At 43.9% G+C, this 23,749-nt stretch overlaps 1 protein-coding gene across 1 annotated transcript; it reads left to right on the forward strand.

The window, feature by feature from the left end:
- The first annotated feature begins 5,434 nt into the window (after positions 1-5,434).
- Positions 5,435-22,961, forward strand: gna13b (guanine nucleotide binding protein (G protein), alpha 13b). The gene is made up of 5 exons (XM_082530543.1): positions 5,435-5,759; positions 12,553-12,782; positions 18,187-18,237; positions 19,816-20,016; positions 20,805-22,961. The coding sequence occupies exons 1-5, from the start codon at positions 5,477-5,479 to the stop codon at positions 21,192-21,194; spliced, it is 1,155 nt and encodes a 384-aa protein (XP_082386669.1). The 5' UTR covers positions 5,435-5,476; the 3' UTR covers positions 21,195-22,961.
- Positions 22,962-23,749: the final 788 nt, after the last annotated feature.

Here is a 23,749-nt window from a genome sequence, read left to right on the forward strand (position 1 = left end):
TTTAGCGGATTAATGTCTGGGGTGTGATCTGTACTGAATTTATGTAAGAAAATCAATAAATTGAATAGTTTATCTGGGAAAAAAAAAAGAAATGGTAAAAATAGTAACAGTAACAGACTAAACTCCAAATAATACATTAGGTTACAGATTTTAATATTAATGAGTCAGTGTCAAGTGTTGATTTGTCCTGTTCTCATTGTATGACGAATGATGATGGCTGTCTGGTAGCTGTTTGCTCTCTCTCTCTCTTCATATATGTGTGTGTGTGTTTCTCTGGCGAAATTCAGTGTGGTTCCGACAACAGTTTTATGTTAATGTACAATCCTTAATTAATATGTTGTGTGTGTGTGTGTGTGTGTGTGTGTGTGTGTGTGTGTGTGTGTGTGTGTGTGTGTGTGTGTTTGCCCGGGGCACCAAACAGGCTAGGACCGCCACTGAGTGAGATGTCGCCTTTCTCACGGTCCGGGCTGAAAGCCGACAGCTCGCTGATGTTTCGGCGGGTCCGCGCTTTGTGTTTACGTCTTTTTTGCGCTGATTCTGAAGCTGTTAGTTTGATCTCTCTTCAAACAATATTGAGTAAACCAGCAGCAAAAGAAGATCCAAACTACGCTTCACGTAAACATCGTCATGAATTTTCTCTGACTTTGAATCGAATCGTGGATCAAATCAATTCTAGAAATCAGTGACGACACACAGCCCTAACAGTTACACAATCATACCAAAACTCTGTTCTGATAGTTTCCACTTTCTCTTTTGTATCAAACATCCTGAGACAATATTCGGGATAAATAACCACAATTTATCAATAATAACAATTTTTTTATTCAGTTTAGAGGTTTAGAGCCTGTTTCACTTGAATCGTCCACTTGATGGCGCAGTAGAGCAAATGAATCATCACAATGTTTCGAACCATGAGTCGACCAGGTGGATGGAAGCTTCAGTTCATCACGAGGCTTCATCTCACCATCACTAACTGAGTCATTCCACGAGAATGGTTAAAATCGGACTTGGATGTTTCCACATTTTTTACCAAAATGTATTATTTATATGTATATCCCACATCATTAAGGATATATTTAACTATCAGAAAAATGCATTTTCCCATCTCAGGCATTAGTTTTCTTTTATTATTGATCATATTTTCAAGATGTAGTGACTGTAATTCTTCAACCCCGTTATGGACACTTTGGAGGCTCTCTGAACATTATCATAAAATGTATTTCTAAAGACATCAATATGTTTACATTAATTAGATGTCCCCATACTAATTCAATAATTTTACATAGAAAAGTTACATAAAATCACAAATTTTTACTTTCTTAAATCCTGAAATGTAACTAATGAGTGAAAGCAATCTTGTCATTTTTAATCAAAAATTTAGTTTAACTAAGAATTGTAATAAAAATCAATGATCATATGATAGCGCTCAATATCTTAGACAGAGATCCCCAAACATTAAATTATTTTTTTCAACATTTTAAGAAAATTATATATGAAAATGTAGGTGTGACGGGGTTGAGACTAGCATAACAGGGTTGAAGAGACAAATACAGCGTTACATATAAACAGTTGTTTACTCCTAAATTCAATGTACAGGACTTCCATTAACATTATATCTCACTTTGTAACCATAGCAAGGACACCAGATACAAACTGCAGTAGAGTTAAGTTTTATTAATCTCAAGTAAAAACAACCACAACAGCACATTAACAACTAACAAACATTGTAAAGTGAATTGCTCAAATGTAGCATAATGTGTGTGTGTGTGTGTGTGTGCGTGCGTGCGTGCGTGCGTGTGTGTGTGTGTGTGTGTCTAGGCATAAGTGCTGATGAGGTGCTAAAAGTCACCTCACCCTTGCTCCGATAACATACAATTAAACTTGTTGAACTGGTTGAAGTAATAACAATAATAATCAGTTAACGATTTCAGTGTGTCTGTCTGTATCAGTGTCCATGTCAGAGTGTTTTTGCATGTGTGTGCTTGCTTCGGTGTGTGTGTCTGTATATATGCATGAATGTGCCGGTTGTTTCATGAATTCATCTTGTGAGTCGGTTCCACACCTGTTTCAAGACTTCCACATGGCGCCTTGTCACAGCCCGTGGGGGTGGAATGAGTTCAAGGACATCATCAAACAGGTACCAGAGGATATCATCCTGATGCGGCTAGAACAATCGGTTTGACCCAACACGATGCATGCATTTGACCTGGACTTGTGTTGTTTGTATGTTTAGAATGATGCCTGGATACAAATCATCGTCATATCTGAGAATACACCATTTACCAACCAGCTCCGGACTCTCCCACTGGATTTCTTTTTCTGGATTCCTCCCACTGCCTGTCTGTGATACAGCTGTTTCTATCTTCTGGCCAACAGTGAAACACTGGGTGTTGCAGCTCTTGCAGTTAAACTGCTTCTGTGTTGTGCACATGCAGCTTACATCACGAACCATCAGTTTTCCTGGAGCTGCAGTAACGACCTGGTGAATTCTCATGGTTCCAGGAACAGCTGGTATCTGCTTCGGCATTTTCTCCATAGCTTCCTCAACATCTTCGCTTTTCACAAAGAACAGTTTCACACTTGTGTTTGTTTCAGAAAAGGCCCTGAATAACTCTTCTGCATCTGGGATGTCATGCCCCTTTGCTACCATCATGTCAGCTGCTCTTTTTAAGGCTCCCCCGACACCATCTGGTGCTCCTTTTCCATGACTGGCCTCGAAAAATTCCAAGAACCAGCCTTGAATCCTCTTCTGTCCAGTTATCCTCTTCTGTCCAGTTCTGTAGTGAAAAGGTAGAAGTTTCCTCGTTGTTTGTATCGCGTACAGGCTTAAAAAGTGCAGCAAAGACACTTGTGGATGTTGGCCTTGAAGGTAATCTAGCCCAGGATTTAGGTGCTGCCATATTGCTGGAGGGCCTTTATGTCTACTGGGGGAGATGGTGCTAAAGCACACAGGCTCTGGCTGTGTCCCAATTCAGGGTCTGCACGCTTGAAGTACGCGTACTACGCACGGTGCGTACTATAAGTACGAGAAGTGCGGAAGTGAGAGGCCTGTGAAATGGGACGGTCTAGCCTGCCTCGCGCTGTTCAGGTTGCCTAGCAACCATGATACTAACCGCGAATGACAAAAATGAATGATCAACAAAGCAAAAATGTTTTGTTGATCATTCATTTTTGTCATGACATCACTTTGAGTAGTTGAGTATTTGAGGCTGAGACCACAGGACTGGATATATATATATATATATATATATATATATATATATATATATATATATATATATATATATATATATATATATATATATATATATATATACCCAAGTTAACGCTGAATGTACAAACATCACTAATGTCACATGACTTTGCCAACATGTGGCCAACAGTCATGTTTTAATGTTCTTCGTTATTAAACATTTGCACATAAATAAGTGACATCGTATTCAGTACTTACTTTTGACAGTTCACTCTTCAGCTGCTCCCTTCTGCCGCAAAATTGCGGCAAAATTATCCACACCCACCGCTGCGCTATGAATTGTGTGATATATGGGACCACGAAGTGTGCACCGGACCACGCTTGATATTTGGGGAAATCGACGGTGCATTTGAAGCACACTTCGAATTGGGACAGCCGTCGTCGCATGGCGGTGACGTAATCGCACTTAAAATGCGTACTTCAAGCGTGCAGTCTCTGAATTGGGACACAGCCTGAGAATCCACAAACATACAACACACCAGTATGAAGGGCAGCCTGCTGATGTGAAGCCCCAAAGTGGACCGCCTGTACTTGAGAACTGTATTTACAGCTGTAGTTTTCTGAGAAGTCAACATGTAAAAGTCTCCTCCCCTGACATGTTGTTCTTCAGCTCACGGCAGAAGGCATACTGCTGCTTGAAGTGATGCATTTGAAATTTCTTTACAAAGCTGTGGAAGAGCTCAATGAGGTCCTCTTGTGTGCCCTCCACAGATTTCTTGACTGTCACCTTGACAGTTGCCTCCATCTCTCAGCTCACTCTGCAGGTTTCTCTCCCTTCTTTCAGGATCAGCTTTAAGGCGTTCCCGATACTTCTTTTGCCTTTCTGCTGCTGTTGTTGGTGCCATCTTACTCGCATCCTTAACATGGAACATAAATCACATTCAGCATGCATGCAGTATAAGAATGGTGATTGAATATAATAATAATTGATTTAAATAATTGGATAACTTAACAACCAAAGTATTAAACTCTCAACCCCATAACAATCTCACAACCGCGTTACAATCAAAAACATAACAGGGTTGAGATTTTTGCACAAACGGGCCGCTGCTCAATATAGTGAATACCAGACAGAGAACACATGGCATGCATGAAATTCAAAATCACCATATATTCAGGAACTAACAAAAAACTTTTCATAAGTAATAGTTTTCTTTTTTTCATGTTACGGTGTTGAGTCATTGAGGTTGATGACCACAATATCACAAGATAAATGACTAAAATAAAGGAAAAGAATGGAGCAACTTGCCTGTCTCTGGTCCTGTTGTCCAAAAGACTTCAGTGATGTCACTTCCTGATGTATACGAATTCTGGATCACACCATTGTATTTATGGGGGTGGGATCATTCATGTGACGGGGTTGAAGGGTTAGTCAGGTACAGGAATAATTGTGATTTTATTGAATAATTAACAATTAAATTTGAAAAAAAGAAATATTAACAGCAAAAGAGCACAAACAGATGTTTAGGTTGATACCAAAATTTATTGACTTTTTAAATAGTTTTATTTGGTATTTTCAAAGTAAACTTTCATCAAGGCCATGAGGGACATGACAAAATAGGTGGTGTCAAATGAAAAAACTGTATTATTTCCCATAAAAAGATCAAAATTAGTTCAGTTTTTTACACTGTATTAAATGGTACATTTCAATATATATGTAAAGCTGTTTAAACAGAAAGTTTGGTGACCCAATAGATGAAATACACCATAAGAGGTGAGAGGGACTCAAATTGTGCCATTTTCATGGAATGACTCGACTACACGACAACCTATGACTCAATGACCCACACATGTATCAACTTTATTTAGTTATTTATTTAATTTTGTACTTTTTTGATATTATTAGGATGATTTAAGTTTAACGAGTAAGTTCTGAGTTCATTTTTGCCACGTCTCTGAGTTTGCTTACAGCTGCAAGGCTCTTAAATACAGTAACAAAGTATTTGTATTTCTTTACCACTAACCTCTGGAAATTATATTACAATACTGTTCAAGAGTTTTGCGCTGTGTTGTAAATTAGTCTCCATGAAAAATGTGCCAATAAGGGCATCATTTGCAGAAAACGTCCATTTGAAATCAAAACTGAGTGTCACGATACGGACTGTGTTGTGACAGCTGAAACGCACAAGCGAAACGTCGTTCGGAGGATTCCTACGGACCGTGAACGCAGCACTGGACTCAGCCCTCCCATCCACCCTCTGTATCGATGTAGTTGTTTCAAAGATGGCGGACTTCCTGCCGTCCCGCTCCGTTTTATCTGCATTTTTCCCCAACTGCCTCCTTACAAGGGGCGAGGCAGAGCAGCTGCGGAAATCCAAAGAGATAGATAAGTGTATTCATCGAGACAAGACTTATGTTAAAAGGCTTGTAAAGATCTTATTGCTCGGGGCGGGAGAAAGCGGCAAGTCCACTTTCCTCAAGCAAATGCGTATTATTCATGGGCAGGACTTCGATCAGAAGGCCAAAGAAGAATTCAGGGCTACGATTTTTAGTAATGTTATTAAAGGTAAGCCGACATTATACCGACTGCTTTTCACATATTGAAACAGGTTTGTTCCGACGTGTGTAGAGATGGGGCTGTAGGAGCAGCCAGTGGGAAGTTGCTAGCTTCTGTTCAGCCGATTTTCTGTGTTCGACCAAGCTAGTCTGGTTAGCTTGTTGAGTAGCCAAGAAACGCCTCTGCTGCTTGTGTGTGCATGGTGGATCTGAACGCAGCACTTGATCGTCTGTGATTAGTAAAAGCTTCGCCGATATTTACGTATGATTTCTGCTCTCTTGTTCAGTCAAAAACATGCAGACTGGTTCGTCTTTATGGACAAAGTTGAGGAAAAGGGAACCAGTTTATTTGGAGTGCACTGGGTGTGTTGTTTATTACTTTTAAGCCTCTAAGTGTTACATAATCGCTCTGTAGCGATGTCTTTTTGCGAACCAGGCCAGTTTTTCATTGCTTTGCGATAAAAGAGCAGACGCGAGCATGCTGTATTATGGGAAGTGTTGCCTTGTGTGGTTTGTCATGAAAGTTTTTGTAGGAAGTGCAGGGCCACCCATGCGAGAGCTGCCGTTTTGTTCCAGCTTAACTGGTTTTCATGCTTTCTGGGGATGTTTGCCAACATTTCAACTGGTCTAAACAGATATTTCTAGTCGCAGAATAATCATATTTATGACATTTTATAGGTGAAAATGGACGTTTTGTTTTTGTTGTTGAATTTGAATATAAATATTAAGTCATTTTTTTGTAATCAAATATTGAAGTAAACCGATGTCCAGATTCTAATTGTTGGCCAAAATAGTCAGCAGTTTACAGATGCAAAGTTATTCATTGGGACTTTCTATAGATAATTGATGAATAAATTAAAACATATTAGATAAGACTAATCTATAAAGGACCATTCATGTCTCTTTAAACATTGTTGAATAACTGAAATCTCACAACCTGCAACCTAACAGGAAAGGAAAAACCAGCTGTTTGTGGAGAAGCACAGCAAACCGTGACCGACAGTTACACAGCAAACAATCGTCAAAGGCATCTGGTAGAGTGAGGCACGTCTGTGGCGCTATGCTCATTACAGCACCATACTTTAAATCATCTAGGTTACTGTTAGCTGAGCTGACATAATTCTGCCCCGTACACGAGGAGGTTTTCTAGTTTTATTCAGTGACGTCTTCAAACTGGTCAAACTTGAGACACAGTTGCAGGCACTGGAGCTCCGAGTGCTCCGAACCTGTGGTTTCACACGTGTTTCACGTTGATACAGATCATACGTTGATTTCAGGGTTTTTCCAGAAAAAAACAGCATCAACTAACTAACTAGGCCTACTTTAAAGAATGATACCGTCCTACTTCCTTAACGTTTCGTCAACATTGAAGGATTCTTATGACCTGCAGCACATTTCCTCTTTCTACCGTCACTCTAACAATTGCTGACAGATGGCATATAAATCTTTTCAGGGTGGGACTCTCACCATGAAGTTTGGGAGTGATTCCTTTAGATTTCTTAGAGCAACTTTCTTATAACAGAGATGAGCAATTTCATCCTGGATGGCGAAATACCGAAATTTGTCAATCCCACCATGATTTCACGAAAACTCGCTTTGCAATTTAACGTCACCGCTGTCTTTACACTGAACGAAGATAACTGATCTGACCAAATCCCTCAGAGGAGTTGCTAAAAATACAAGATCTGAAAATATCACCAAAATTATACATTGAGTTAAAAATGGCTGACTTCATGTTGTTGGTTCTTTTTGTTGAGACTTTTTACGCCCTGTTGTCTTACAGGCTGCCAAATGTCAGACTCATAGATGAAACGTAGTGCAGCGGCTGCTTTTTGAAATTTTGTAGGTGGTGCTTGGAGACAGTGTGCAATAGGGCTGCCACGATTAGTCGACTACTCACGATTACGTCGACTATCAAAATCATCACGACTGATTTAATAGTCGACGCGTCGTTTGAAGCTTTGTAAGATCCCAAAAGACGCAGGAATAAGTGGCAGGATTTAAGAGTGTAATAACGGACTGAAACAGAAGATGGCAGCACTGCATGTACAAGGATGCCAGCTGCTGTTAAACCCCGAAGAAGAAGAAGCTGTGTCCCAGAATTCATAGCGCCCCAGCTCAGTTTCCAACAATGGCGGCAGCTAGTTAGTTTTAATATCCATCCATTCGCTTCGGCTTATCCTTTTCAGGGTTGCTTCAGGCCGTTTAACGGCACCAGGATGGACCTGAGTGATGCCCCGATCGTGTCATTTGTAGCACATACCCAGTGCATAGAAGAATACATATCCACCATGATTGTTCATCCAGTTTAGTTTTCTACCATTGTTACCACATGAAGTGTTGGCCCTAGTCATCATATCCTGCCTAGAAATGTTCCTGCCCTTGTGCTAATGCAGAGTCACAGTCAGATATATGAAACGTGCGTACTTGCTGATCTTGTTGTTACCAGCTTACGTATTGTGAACCCCGGGCTCGTGCATGCTGCCTGCAGTCTGTTGAGCTGAAGTGTAGAAAGTAGTGACGATGTTAAATACATGAATCAATCATGTCTGAGGAGGAAGTCAGAAAGGCCAAAGGGACAGTGACTGTGGCTCGCTGTCACACAGAGTCTGGATGTTAAAGTTCAAAAAGTAAATGAGATCAGAAAAAGAGAAAGCAACAAAAAGCCTGATCTGTCAGCCTGAGATCAGAAACTCAGGGAAGTGAAAAACTCATTATTGACATGAGGTAGTGACGCCTGTTACTACAAAACTGCCAGAATACAGAGTAAGACAAAAATATTGCTGCATGTCAAAGCTGATCTGCAAACACACAGTTCATCGTGGAAGGGTTTCTGATTGGTGGCAGTTTGTAAACACCCGTCTGACACACACGTGCAGCTCTGTGTTTCTATGCCAGGCGAGCAGTCTGAATCAGTCTCTTTCATACGCTCATTGGGCTGAAGGTGCTGAATTTGAATCGACCAATCAGCAGCAGCCTGTGTGTGATCCCTGGGCAGGAAATCCCTGCTGAGATACAAACACACTGTGGGTCCCACTGAGAAACCTGTGACAGCGTGAGCACGACGACACGTGTGTGAGTCTGCAGCACTGAAACAATGGCCCCGGAGCAGCTGGCGTTGTTGTGGATGCAGACTGTGTCCTCGTTGAAATCGTGTGGTTCACTGTGTTTGTGTAAAGGTCGTTTCTTTTTCTTTTTTTCTTTCTTTCTTTTTTTTTGTGTCCCGTTTGGATCTTTAGCATCAGAATTGTTGTCTTAAGGCCAAGAAAGATGCCAAGCAGATTTATTTTACCAAGTGGATCATCATGGCCTTGCCATATTGGTCCATTTGTTTGACCTTTATTATAATTATGAATTTATTTTATTTTCAGTTGCTACAAACGGGACAGACGTGACTGGGGGATAGGACAGGGAGAAAGAATGAAAGAAAGAGAGGGAGAGAAAGAAAACCAAAGGGGAGAAGAGACGGTGAGAAGGGGGGAAGAAAGAAAAAACAAACAAACAAAAAAAACCAAAAAACACCTGGATCACCTGTATGGAGAAAAAAAACAGAGGAGACAGCAAACAACAAAGAGCAACATAATAAAAACAGCACCATCACAATAAACTAGCTAGCAGTAGATATCAGTAAATACTAAATAATAAACGATATTGTGCAGCACGCAAGATAGACAGCGCACAATGTGCTTTGAGGCAGCAGCCAAGAAAGCTGTAGTCCACGTCTGTGAATACCCGTGTGTACACCTGTGTGCATGGACGCTTGTTTTTAAAAGGTTCCTTCATGTAATGATCTGCTAGAGGGTGTGGGGGGGCCACAGCCCCGTCCTCCAGGGCATGAAGCAGGTATGGAGGAGATCCAGGCCCCAGACATCCAGAGGCCCCCAGAACACAAGAGACCAAGGAAGACCAACAGAGGGGCAGCCGCGCCACTGTCCCAGAAAGAGCTGAGGAGAGTCCCAGATGAGGGCTCACTCAGCAGCCGCGGAGCAGAAGCCAGGGGGGGTTGCAGTGACGCGCCCGTGAGCTCCGCCGGCAGCCAGCTGTGCCTGAGTGACCGAGCCCCAGGCCGAGAGGCCGGGGGCACCCCACCTCCGAAGTGGCCCGAGCGAGCCCCAGGCTCCAGGCCCCGATAAGCAGCCACCAAGGAGTGAGCCGGTGTGTACCTGGACGCCCATCCCCAGACACAAAGAACCACCAACGCACCGATGTCTGAGGGAGTCCGCCACTGGCAGGGGAAGTGGTGGTGGGGGGAGATAGGCCTCCAAACCTTGGAGGGCCTGAGATGTCCCCAGAGAGGTGGTGCCTGACACCCAACCTGACATATAGACACAGACATACAGGCACACACAGACACAAACATCCATTCCCACCCTCATGCTCTCATATGCACTTACTCCACACTCAACCAACGTGGAGACAGACATAAAGAGACGCTGTACACACGATCACACTCCCCAAGCGTACTCTACGAACCGGGTCTAGGTACCCTTGCCCCTGGAGGGGGGAACTGCACCCAGACCCAGGTGGTGTTACCCTTTTCCCTGCGGTGGGGGGAGGCAGACCGCCCCGACTCCGCAGCAGCAGGGAGGCCCCACACTCCAGACCGCAGTCGGACGGCCAACTCCTCCTCCTAGCCCCCCCCCGCTCCAGCAGGCCGCAGAGAACGGGGGTGAGAGAAGACTCCAAACCTCCCTCCACCCGCTCATTGTAGTGTTGATGCATGTGTGTTCTAAGGTGCATTTAAAACCCAGGAGGGCTTGGAGCTACCTGCCAGAGAGCAGCAGGTAAGCGCATGGTCTCTCCTGCTAGCCCTCAATGTCTACGTGTATTTAAAATTGAGAGGTGGGCAACGACGCCAGGGGTGGGGTGTACACCCTGATGGTACTTTGGACTCCGTGTATCGTGCCCACCCCCAATATCCTATATGTATGTGTAATGAGAGTGTGAGTAATGTGAATGTCTAAGTTGTGGGATAAAATTGAGGCAGAGGCAGCCAGAAGGGGACGGGGGGGGGGGGGGGGGGGGGTAGCCTCCTCTGCACCCTGGTGACATACCCCTACTCCAAGGTCCTGCATGTGTGGGTGGTTGTGGTGGAGCGGGAAGAGGGAGGCAGCTGGAGATGGGGAGGGAAGGAAGGGAGGGGCAGGTGACCCCTCCCTGGGGCCAGCTCCCCTGCTGACCCCAGTAGGCACCCCCATACTCCGCGACCCGCCAGGGAAAGGGGGCCCAGGCCCATCCAGACCGGGGCCCAGTGCAGCAGCGCCCCCCGGCCCCACAGAGCCCAGGACAGTCCACCCAACCCCACCACAGAGAAAACTGCACCCACCCCACCATCCACTCATCTTCCAGACTACATGAGGCAATAAACACCCAGGCTGAGATCTTCCTCCACCTCTCCTGTATCTCCCCCTCCTGCAGAGAGCTCCTGGGGAGAGGAAAGGTCGTTTCTTAGTGAGGACAGCCACAGCTGCATGTATTACACATGTATGTTTGGCTGTGAAAGAGAGAGAGGTGTTTTTGTCAGCTTATCGTCCACCCTCAGATTTTAGAGCAGGTGATGTCATCACGCAAAATTCTTCATTAAACTTAAACTGTTTGAAAACATTAAACATAATATATTAAGAGAACACCTTAATAGATCGAGGAGCGGTTTTAAGTTCTCCTCTTGCTCCAAGTCTTTGGAGGCTTTGAAGAGGAGTTTCTCTCCTCGTTTGAAGAGAAACCATCAAACGTTACAAAAATGAAAGTAAGAGCACAGTCCTGATATGCAGAAGTAGTTAAGCACACAAAACGTACGGAAGAATAAAACAGAACAATGATAAAGACGTGGAGCTCAGCAATGCAGAAGCTTAAACAGTGTAACTTCCTCTAATCTTATTCATCTCTCTCCTATGTTGTTTTCCCAAATACAGAAATGTGCTTCATTGTCAGGGCAGCTTCTGAAACCACGGTTACCAAAGTATCACAGTTCATTAGTAATAATCAGCCTGGCTCAGCGATGGTCAGAGCGCTGGTAGCTGCACCAATCAAGTTTATCATCATTGTCTGATTCCAAATAGACGGCGTCGGCCTCGCTGTACTTTCATGTTGCACACTGGCAGCACAGACATGTGTGGGCAGCACAGACATGTGTGGGCAGCACAGACATGTGTGGGCAGCACAGACATGTGTGGGCAGCACAGACATGTGTGGGCCTGCACAGGGAGTGGTGTTCCTGACTCATCCTCATCAAATGAGGAAACACAGGAGGATAGTTAGGACTGCTGCTGTGTTGTTGTTGTTGTGTAACTTTGTAAATGCAGACACGCGTGTTAGTAGCGTCTCAATTCCCCCTCTGCTGTTTTGGTCTTGTTTTTCAAACAAAGGTCAGAGTCGATCTTATGTCAGTAATCTGGGGTTATTACACAGAGCTGCTGGTTTGCTTTCCTCCCCAGCACCTGTGTCATGGTTGCTTCCAGATGCTTTTCTCATACAGTCACTGGCAGCTGTGAGCTCCATGACTTTTGTGTAGCTTTGCAGATGTTGCTCGTTGTAATCTCACAGACCATGAGATGTTCTAAAGAGACAGTCACATCCTGTCTCCATGACTCCCTGTGTTCCTGTGTCATGAAGTATACAAATACATTTACATGTTTTCATACATGTATGTCTTTGTGGTATTTTTCACTATTTGCACTGTTTAGTGATCTTATAAGTCAAATTGTAAAAGTGATATGCAGATGAGTCAGTTATGAAGCTGTAACTTGGAGCCCACATCTGGCCCAGCACACAGATCGCTCATGTGTTTTTGTCACTGTCTGCAGGCATTCGAGTGTTAGTGGATGCTAGAGAGAAGCTGCACATCCCATGGGGTAACACGTCCAACCAGCGGCATGGAAACACTATGATGGCATTTGACACTCGGTCGGCGATGGCTCACGGTCACGGCATGGTGGAGCCCAAAGTTTTTCAGCACTACCTGCCGTCAATCAAGGCCCTGTGGGCGGACCAGGGCATCCAGAATGCCTACGATCGGCGCAGGGAGTTCCAGCTGGTGAGTGAATCTGCTCAAGTCCAGTCGGCTGTCAGGTGACACCTAAAAAACCTTAACTGGTATTCTCACCAAACGCTCAGCTGAAATCGTTATTTAACCCTGTCATGCAGGAATTGTGACAACCTCAGTCTGGATTTTATTCTTTAGTATTTTTATCCATCTTCAGTCATGAAAAGATGAATAACAATCCTGATTGAGGTCGTCATAATGCATGACAGGGTTAAATGACAATAACTACAATGATACAGGTCATACATCTGTAGTAACATTAAAGGACCAGTGGGTGGCAGAGTGTGGGGCGACACATCAGAGTGTAGTGGTTTATGTGCAGGTACACCATCAACACTGACACAAACACAACAGCCTTTGAATAGCTGTCCACTGTAGTGACCAGTATGGTGAAAGGGTGACAGCAGGGGCCAAACAAGATAAACATTTATTGAACACTCAAACAATGTTTTTTAAACATAAATGTGAAGAAAAACCGACAGGAATATTATTCCAGTTTAAATAAACTTAAAAAAAGAAACTTTAACTTTAAATATCCTGTCAAAATGATGCAAGTTAGAAATATGAACATGCTGCCAAAACCCCAGAAAAAGTAAATGAGAGCAAACACAAGGTTGGAGCCGCATGTAGACGAGCTGGGCGCTGCTGCAGGAGTGGAGCTAATAAACTGTGCGGGCCATTCAGTGTCTTTCCCTGAGTGCATCATTACACTGCAGCTGCATCTGAATCTGCACAGGTGCAGCTCAGCAAAGTGCGCTGACTTGGTTCAACGTTACTGCAACAGGGAAAGTGAGGCAGGCTGCACTGGTGCATTAGTGACAGCTTCACTTGAAACGCCTTCACCGCATCACACATGTCCATGAACTGACAGGTTTCCTTGCTGAGCTCAAAAACTCTGTTGAACTTTTATCCCGACTCAGCCAGCGGAGCTCTGCATGAAGGAATGTGGGCAAACTCTGAATCTATTTCCCACATAAAAGACTGAAACTGACGGTGATTTAAACTTTTAGCTCAGGTAAAATGTACGGTCTGCATCACGGTGACCATTACATGCTCCATTTTTAGGACTTTACCACACAGCCTTTCCTGGTGTGTGATGCAGTGATGTGCTGTTAACTCACCGGTACATTTCTCCTGCATCTTTACTCGCATCCTGCTGACTACTTTTTTCACCGCACAGCACCGGCGCTCCATCTGTTGTAAGTCCAAAAAGTTTGTCCCAGGACAGTTTCACGTCGTTACACTTTGACATGCGTTTTAAAAAATGTCTTTTCCTGTCGTTGTCCCGTGCATCGATTTAATGTCCAATATTTCCTCTCCACGGATGAAGATGGTCAGCTGTGCAACGTCCATCATGTCTGTCCTTTCATCCACAGCCGACTATGCAATAAAGTTTTTGCTTCTTTCACACAACTGTGTTCTTAAATCAGTGACCATCTCACAAACCGATCAGCAATCGTATTTCTGCTCAGGCTCACATTTGCCAAACTCTGTGTTTTGTCTGGACACAAGACGTCGCACAGCTTCATCCTGCAGCTCTTCAGAGCGGTACCGGGCTGATTTGGCTCCTCTGCTACAATAAAACTTGCTTTCACAACAGCTTCACTTTGTGGTTTTGCTCTGGTGACAAACGTCTGCTGAAACGTCAGATTCTTCTTTAGCTCGTCTACTTCCTGTAGTTTCTGCGTTTCGGTTTTTCGGCTTATCCTGACGTTTTGTCTCGTAGTGCCGTCTTAAATTAAATTCCTTCATTACAGCCACATTAGCTCCACTAATAAGACGCACGGGTTTACCAGCATGTCTGTAAACATATATTCAGCCTCCCACCGGCGCTGAAAGGCTCTGCTTTCAGAATCGTTTCTCGCCACCATTGTGAGCGGCGAGCTTCACAATAACAGAAGTTTGGCTTGATTGACGCGGGAATGTTCCCAGGTAGCCTAGCGTTCAGCAAGGAGGCTGCAGCGCTGCATTATGGGATCTGTTGTCTGTGTGTTATTAGCGTCTCATATCGCCGGGCCATGCATAACAGTAATAAAAAATCTATATAAAATGATCTGGCGGGCCGGAAGTGGCCTTGACTTTGACACATGTGGGTTAGAGGATGTTTGCATTCACTGAATCAAACAACCCACTAGGGCTGCCACGATTGGTCGACTAGTCACGATTACGTCGACTATCAAACTCGTCGACGACTGATTTAATAGTCGACGCGTCGTTTGAAGCTTTGTAAGATCCCAAAAGACGCAGGAATAAGTAGCAGGATTTAAGAGTGTAATAACGGACTGAAACAGAAGATGGCAGCACTGCATGTACAAGGATGCCAGCTGCCGTTAAACCTCGAAGAAGAAGAAGAAGCAGCTGTGTCCCAGAATTCATAGCGCGGCCCAGCTCAGTTTCCAACAATGGCGGCAGCTAGTTAGTTTTAATGTTACTGTTAATATTCTTTCTGGGTCACAAAATAAACGTTTAACATATTTTCAGGCGAGAATGTAGCTGTGTAAACCTCAAATATCTGCTCAGTTTATCAAGACACCGCATATTTTCAAAAGCGCTCCGACGTTTTCGGAGACGGCTGTTACCCACTAGCTCGATAGCGAGCCGGGGGCTAGGTCACTAGCGCGGTGAGAACACCGGACTCCCGGCAAATCGTCTTCAAACCCACCGCCGTCTTTCACTGCTCAGGTTAAACATGATATATGAGTCACTTAGATAACTTAAAAATGTTGTTGTTTGGCTTTTTTTTTAGTATTTTATTTGTTCCTGAGTAAATCTGTTTGGCTGAGATTAAAGTTAAAGTTCTTACACAGCTGAATAAACATCAAGCAGACAGCTGATTATCAGAAGTGTGAGACGCTGGAGAATATACTCCGGTGTCCTGTTATATTTTAGAAAGCAAGGAGTTTATTAAACTTCACCGAAACAATCTGCAAATTTCAATAAAATTTAATAAACTATCATCTTGTCTTTATTTTTAGTTTGCACCTTAAACACTTAAAGCTGTAAGCTAATGATAGTTATATAAGAGCAGATGCTGCTGGTGCAATAAGCTGTACTTTTACGTCCAATGGATGATGATCTGATTAGTCGACTAATCGCAAAATTAATCCGTGACTAGTCAACTATCAAAATAACCGTTTGTGGCGGCCCTACAACCCACCAAACCCACGATACAGTTGGAAGAAACAGGTAGTTCCAGTTTTTCAGGTTTCCACATGCCACGGTCTCTGCAGTGAGGCTGACTGTTGCATATCTACCCTGGATGACACAAACACAGCTGAACCCTTATTCATGGGAGTTTCACTAGTAATCAAAAGCCGCCATCTTCTTCTGATGCCACCCACAACCTCAGATGAAACCACTGCCTGCTGTCTGAGCATGCTCTATGGTTCATCTTTGCTTTTAGATAAAGACGGGGAGAATAGATGAAGGAGACCTGAGTGTGCCCCCGCCCAGGGTCAGAGGGGATGGGCTTCAGTGTAGAGCAGGGCGATATGGCCAAAAATATTTATCACGATATATATTTGAAAATTTGTGATAACGATATAACTGACGATATAATTGATGCGAGACAAAATACAACTCCACAACATTACTAGCACAAAAAAAAAACATCCATTTATTGTCACTTAAACAAGAAGCTGGTTTTTATGTACATTAAAGCTTTATAAAAATGTAACAGTGCAAATGCAAATTCCTTGCTGAAAGTTTAACCAAAAGGCATTTCCAGTAGAAATGGGCTGACATATCCTGAGCATAACCATGTATAATATCCACTGAAGTTAAAAAGAGCTGCTTTGCAACATTAAACTGCAGTGTGCCAAATAAAAAAGTCAAATATGTATTTCTCGGACCATAAGGTGCACAGGATTATAAGGCACATTAAGCGAAACAAAGCAGTCAGATAAATCAAACTTTATTAAACTCATTCTTCTTGCTTCCTCCACTTCTGTCCCATCGATTCATTAATGCTGTATTCTATCACAGCTGCTCTATTCCCATGTTGTTGCAGTATATTAATGACTAACCTCGTATTGTGGATGGATTATCTCAGTTGTTCTCCTGGCTGAAGTTTGGTCCGTTTACAGCATCCTGCCATGCGATTGCATTTGTCTCTAACCATGAGGAACCTTAACGTTAACTTTTATAAGTGGAAAAGTGTTAGTGTTCGTCCTCCAGCTTCACTGTTTATGTTATGCTAACATAGCTGTGTCGCTAGCGATCACGTAGCACATCATTATATACCAGCTAGCCCAACTTCAGTAACCCTACAAACGTCACTGCTGTTTAGTTTCGTGTCTTCATTTATGTTGGAAGTGATAGCAGAGCTGTACGTTTGAATGTTTTCAGAAATCTCTCCGTCAGAACATGCTATATCATGGAAACTAGCGAGCTAACCTCCTGCTAACTTCTAACTTAAATGTAATAAATTCTGTTTTCATGGATGCCTGGAATTTAAACTTCATAGTTACACCTGGTAAAGCAGCAATGCTGATTGTTTTATTAAAGATGAAAGAATTTAGACAGTTTTTAACTCTCAGTGATGTTCGTTTGACTTTGGGACCTGAAGACGGAGTTTCGGACCCAGATTACTCCCAGATTTATGAGCACCTTAGTGCGACAAATACGGCAATAACGACGGCCCGCCTGCATGTTCTGCAAAAAAACTGTGCTTTGGTGTGTATCTGACGGACAAACACCAAACCAGTTCCACATCACTGAAGTTGCACCATTTTTACAAACCAATTCTGGTTCATCCGTTTCACTCAACGATCCGCGTTCCCCCTTCTCATTCTCCGTCGCCGCCATGGTTTTTCCACCATGTGCGTATGAAAACAAAGGCACTGCGCATGTGTGTTTTACCCATATTCTATCGTGATATTTTATTTTCTTATTGTTGCCCAAAATTATACCGGTATTACTGTGAACGGTATAATATGGCCCAGCCCTACTCCAGTGCTTAGTAATATGGATCCATGGCTTGAGACAGTAATGAGAGAGGAAACCTACAAAGATGCAGTCTGAGTGCTGCGTACCTGCAGGATACAACAGGGCTTCGTAGACACCAACAAAGCTGTGATGGTTTGGGTTTAGCATCACTGGCTGAACTGGGTCATACAGGTACTGTTTTATTATTTGGCTCTGACTCCCAGGCAGTCCCATTACATGGACAGTTTCTACTGTTCAGCTGCTCGAGCTAATCCATGAGCTTGGCTCTAAAAACCTTGTAGGATTGTGTTGTGGATGCATCAGTCTAAAAGCAGCTAAATGTATTTTTCTAAAAGAAAAAGGATGGGTGGTATCCAATTAAGTAAATGACATTAATGCGAACACCTCCCATGCAGAGGAGGGTCTCATGTGTCACATCTGACATGGATCTCCACTCTTTCTCTTTCAGGGGGAGTCGGTCAAGTATTTCCTGGACAATTTGGAAAAACTCGGACAGTCGGTAAGTCCCAAACACACACTAACAGAATAAAAGTGTAGTAACACAACTTTGTGTGTTATTTTACACATTTAGGGACAAAGTCTCAGACATGTGGACGATTTTAGCCAAAAACTGAAAACTGCTAAGAGCTTAACTCAGCAGTTTCAAACTATCCAGCTGTGACGAGGAGACGAATGAGTTTGTTTTTCAGCTGTTTCACTGGACCGTGAGTTACTCTTTGACATGTTTAGCTCAGTTCACGAGGCCTGGCACTGAAACTGAACTGGGCTTCCCAGAAACTAGATCATCCATCCCTCCACCCATCCCTCCCTTCATCCACCCATCCATCCAGCCATCTAGCCATCCATCCACCCATCCCTCCATCCCTCATCCATCCACCCATCCATCTAGCCATCCACCCATCTAGCCACCCATCCATCCATCCCTCCACGCACCCATGCATCCACTAATCCATCGACCCAGCCACCAATCCATCATTACAGTCTATTCGTGATTTAATAAGGGAGTGGATTGTTTTTTGGATTTTGTTTCCCACACGTGGCGAGGTCGGTTTGATAGTTTTTCCCTGTAAAAAATGAAATCATTATTTAAAAACTGCGTTTTGTGTCATCTGTGTCCAAGAGCCGAACATGCACACATAAATCATAAGAGTTTTTCATGCACTGTAATTCTGCATCGAATATGCTGATATCAGTAAACCTGTAAATGAAATGCAGAACACCAGATTATACTTCCAAAGTTTTGATGTGCCATAATTGGATTTTCAAATGTGGAAAAACAAACACTGACAACATCTAAGCACATCAGAAGGCAGTGGGATTTTCCCGCACTATGACAACACATGTCTGGTCTCATCTGGGAGGTTATTGGTGATATTTTCTTTGCGTTAGCTTTCAGAGATTAACTGTGAATCCCAGAACGTTGTGTTTTCCAGGTCTGGTTCAGTGTGTGGCATTAGTTAGTGTGTTTATTTAGCCACTTTCTTTGGATATTCCTGCAATTCAGAGCCGTGTAAAGATCAAAAGTACTTTTTTAATCTTTTAGATAAAGAGCATAAATAAAAGTAAAAGTTCTTTAAGGACCACAGAGCAGCCTTTTGTGTCTGACAGCGAAACGTCAGACGACTTTGAAGGGAGACGCTGAGTGCTGAGGGTGTGGACAGTGGTGCGAGTACTTTGAGGAGCTCCTCAGTCCTATTGGCATGTCACAGGGCAACAACAGTCTGGGGATGGGGGTGATTTGTCCATCAGTAGGGATTGAGTTCACTATAATCAAACCACACTGCTGGGCAGGCTCTGCACGGCTCTGCACGCTGTGGGTTGTCCTGGTTGATGCGCCTCCACAGCAATGCATGGAATTTAAAGCCAGTGCCTTAGGACTGTAGGATTGGCACATTGGGAGGTCATCTTTTCTTTTGGTAGCTGATCTCTGAGTTTCTTTTAAAAACAGTTGTTTGTTTTGTTTGTTGTGTTTTTTTAAGTAACTCTTAAGTAGATCAGTGCAACTTTACCAGTGTAAAGTGTTTTGGTGTAAATCTTGACAAAAGCATATCACACTGCAACACTTATCTGCTTGCAGGACTACCTTCCCAGCCAGCAGGACATCCTTCTGGCCAGAAAACCCACCAAGGGCATCCACGAGTATGATTTTGAGATTAAGAATGTGCCTTTCAAAATGGTGGACGTGGGTGGGCAGCGCTCTGAGAGACGGCGCTGGTTTGAATGTTTTGAGTCGGTCACATCCATCCTCTTCCTTGTGTCCTCCTCTGAGTACGACCAGGTGAGTTATGTGGAAGCAGAGTGTTGCTCAGTATGCTAACCTGGCTAAAGATTCAGCTAACAGCAGTTAGTTGGGTCTTTGTCTTCTTACTGAGTTCAGATTGATTGGAAAGCCTGTCTCGAACCCTCTGATGTTCTGTCTACTGGTGTTTTTCATGGAAACCTTCACTAAGTATCCTGCTTTGTTTACTTTGGTTAATGTCATTTAGGGATGTTTTTGTCCAGTGGTGAAGCAGCTTTGAGTCTAACAGTGGTGTGCAGTGATGCTGATTACATAACGAGTATGTATAACAATAAATGGAGGCGTTTGGGAGAGGGGGGTTGCAAAGCAGCTTGCAGGGCAGCAGCAGCTCCATGCAGGGTGATGCAGTTAGATAGCGTGCCCCAGTAGGATATGCATGAAGGAACCGACTGAGCCAACAGCTGGACAAACGTAGAGACTGATCCATCTGTAGATCTCAGCTAACCTGCAGCGCTCTGGCTGGACTCCACAGTCGGCCTTAACCTCAGTCTGTGCTCAGATTTGGTGGGTGTGCTTACCATCATTAAAATGTTTGAGAACAGGACATCATATTTTAGACTTCAACTTTCCAAAACCACATCAAAGTTGATTTTCCTAGAAGTTTTAGAGGCTTAGTGATCGATGCCCATGATACCACCATCCAGCATGGCTCCGTCACAGTGCACGCTGCTGCGATGGTGAAAGCTACTAGAAATCCTGCTATTTTACTTCTGCTGGTTGAGTCGAGCTGCTTTTCATACCACATGTCTGCGTTCTAACACATCCAGGTGCTCATGGAAGACCGGCAGACTAACCGACTGAGCGAGTCACTAAACATCTTTGAGACCATAGTCAACAACCGGGTCTTCAGCAATGTCTCCATCATCCTCTTCCTCAACAAGACGGACCTGCTGGGGGAGAAGGTGAAGCAAGTGTCCATCAAAGACTACTTCCCCGAGTTCTCTGGTGACCCCATGAGTTTGGCGGATGTCCAGTGCTTCCTGGTGGAATGCTTTCGCAAAAAGCGTCGCGAGCAGCAACAGAAGCCTCCGCAGCAACTGAAGCCTCTGTACCACCACTTCACCACAGCCATCAACACTGAAAACATCCGGCTGGTGTTCCGTGATGTCAAGGACACCATCCTGCACGACAACCTCAAGCAGCTGATGCTGCAGTGAGGGAGCGCGGCAGGGAAGGGCGGAGGCAAAGGGAACATGGCTTGCAGTGTCTCTTTCAGCAGCCATAGGAGGAGCGGACAGCGCCACTGCTTTCACCCACCCAGGATTTGGCTCTGCCCCTCACTGTTGAACTTGACTGTGTATTAAAGCAACCACTACTATGGCCACTCCCCCCTGTGCTTCTTTGCTTAACAAGCGTGTTCACTGTAACTTATAACAGCCCACTGTGGCTGAGTTCTTCCTGCCCTTAGACCCATGTAACTGACCTGTAGTCCTCACTCTCTCAGGCCACGCCCACACTCCTGAGCATCCTTTATAGTGTCCCTGTATCCTGCTGGAGAGGAGGGGGTGATGCAGGCCGCTATCAGTGACTGTTACCAAGGTGTTGTTGTAAATGTGCTCTTCACTGTGCCTTGGTGTGGATTTATACTTTTCTAATCATTTTGTTTTCTATTGTATGAACATACTGTTTTAACCTATGCATTTTTCTATCTCATAGGGGTTTACACTTTGACATTTGGACTGTTACAGTTATTCAAAGATGTCGGGGTGCTGCAGACACAAACACGCCGCTTGTTGAAAGCCGGTCGGGGTTTGGGGTGACCCACAGTACTGGTGCTGTTTCTCAGGGCACCATTTCTAAACCACTACTGTGATTTGATACAGTGCAGAGCATGTGTACCTTACCCTTGCACCAGTCAAACGGGTTTCCCCTTTATTTGCCACAAAACCGGCCGGAGTTGTACTTCAGAAGTACTCTGGCCGTCGACCTCAGCCTTATTTTACTGCGAGTGATTTGACCCGTGTGCTTGCACATATGCTAACATGTGATTTGTGGATGCTGCCTCATTGACAGTGGTTAAAGATAACACTAAGGGACAAATGTAAAGCGGCTTTTCTCAGACGGATGGCAGATGTTGCAGCGCGGGTTGAGCCCCTGGGTTTTCTTCAGTGGTACAGAGAGAGGGATTTTTCTCCTCAATAGAATTATCGCCTTAAGTGTTGCGTATTGCACTGCGGTGGCCATCTTGCCTTTTGTCTTAATCAGCTCTTCATGTTGCAGGCCGCCCCTCACCACAGGGACATATTCCCACTGCAGTCTGTGCAGCTAGTTTCTGCTGGCTGCTCTCGTTTTGTATAAAGTTCACGTGTCCATTCTAACACATGTGTCCCTCACATCGACCTAAAGCTTGTTGCAACCGCTCTAACTTTCCACACAGTATAATGGTAAGTGTTATTTTGCTACGTGGTGTTTTTGGTTTGGGGTTTTTAAGCAGAAGCAGGCATCTATTAGACTGTCTTGTGTTGTTTAAGGGGCTTCCTGTGTCTTTACAACACGAATGCCACAATCCTGTACGTGTCCCTGCAAATAACAGGCTCCGCTGGTCCACGCTAACCAGTTGTAAAAGTAGTCTTGTTGTCTTTTTGGGGGTGAGCAGTTCCACACTGTAGACTTTTGAACAATGGGAACATTCTGTGTGCGTCAGCATGGGTATTTTTTTTGTACTTTCTAATTGTGATAATTGCTAATGTTGAATAAGTAAAGAATACTTAATGTTAATCACTGTTAATAAGTGTTGTGCACAGACTTGTAACTGAGCTGCAAAGCTTCAAAGGGACACGAGGCAACTGAGAAACTGGCTGAAAAGGTTTGTCTGATGTGACCACAGAACTGTGCATTTACAAATACTATCATTAACTTCTTTGTCTTATCAGATCTGCACCTGCAGTGTTGACTCAACTCAAATAAAGTTTCCTCAAATACAACAGGTGACAAAAACCTGTGTGGGCTGCCAGAGCGATTTCACACTGTGCAGGGGGGGGGCTTGGAAGAGACCACTCCCATCAGGATGATAGATAATCACTGTCAATGACTGAGTGACCCATCACTAAATGAGGCGGTCAGAGTTTGATTTGTGGGCGTGTCATGTTCAGCTCACTGATGCTGTGACAAAACAGGACTGTGTGTGTGTGTGTCTGTGTCTGTGTCTGTGTCGTCTGAGCGTCTCATGTCACTGAAGCTTGTTGTTGAAGTGTTATCAGGACAGGCCTGCACCCTGACACCACCCTGATTGTGATTGTTGTCACACAGAAGCATGAGTGTGTTTGAGGTCACAGTCTGATGACACTTTTCGTTAGAAGTTGTGCTCCATCAGGATACGTGCCATGTGTACAAAGACACATTAAGCCAAGCAAACTGAGCTCTCTCCATCATTTATCGCTTTGTGCCTGTTTGCATCCATTCTTTACTTTACTGCCATCTTGCTCTCTGCAGCTTCTCTCCTCCTGCTACCCCCCCAAAAGCCCATCTCCATAGAGACTGTGTCAGCTCCCAAACAGACAAAAAACAAACTAAAAACCAGCAACAAACAACTTGAACATAAACAATCACAAAGAAAGAACAATACAGTATCCACATCTGAACCAAAGAGTAACACAGTGAAATGTGGATTATTAAATATTAGGTCTCTCTGCTCCAAGTCTGTTAGTACATGACTTAATAACTGATCAACAAATCGACTTACTCTGCCTTACGTCTTGATGCATGCTCAATC

The sequence above is a fragment of the Aulonocara stuartgranti genome, assembly GCF_965226115.1.
Source record: "Aulonocara stuartgranti genome assembly, chromosome: 4".
Lineage (NCBI taxonomy): Eukaryota > Metazoa > Chordata > Actinopteri > Cichliformes > Cichlidae > Aulonocara > Aulonocara stuartgranti.

What these genes read in the sequence shown, in the direction of transcription:
- gna13b (XM_082530543.1), top strand. Translation starts at nt 5,477, where the DNA reads ATGGCGGACTTCCTGCCGTCCCGCTCCGTTTTATCTGCATTTTTCCCC. An exon ending in GGCGCAGGGAGTTCCAGCTG is followed by an intron (nt 12,783 to 18,186) that starts GTGAGTGAATCT and finishes TTTCTCTTTCAG; the next exon opens with GGGGAGTCGGTCAAGTATTT. An exon ending in CCTCCTCTGAGTACGACCAG is followed by an intron (nt 20,017 to 20,804) that starts GTGAGTTATGTG and finishes TAACACATCCAG; the next exon opens with GTGCTCATGGAAGACCGGCA.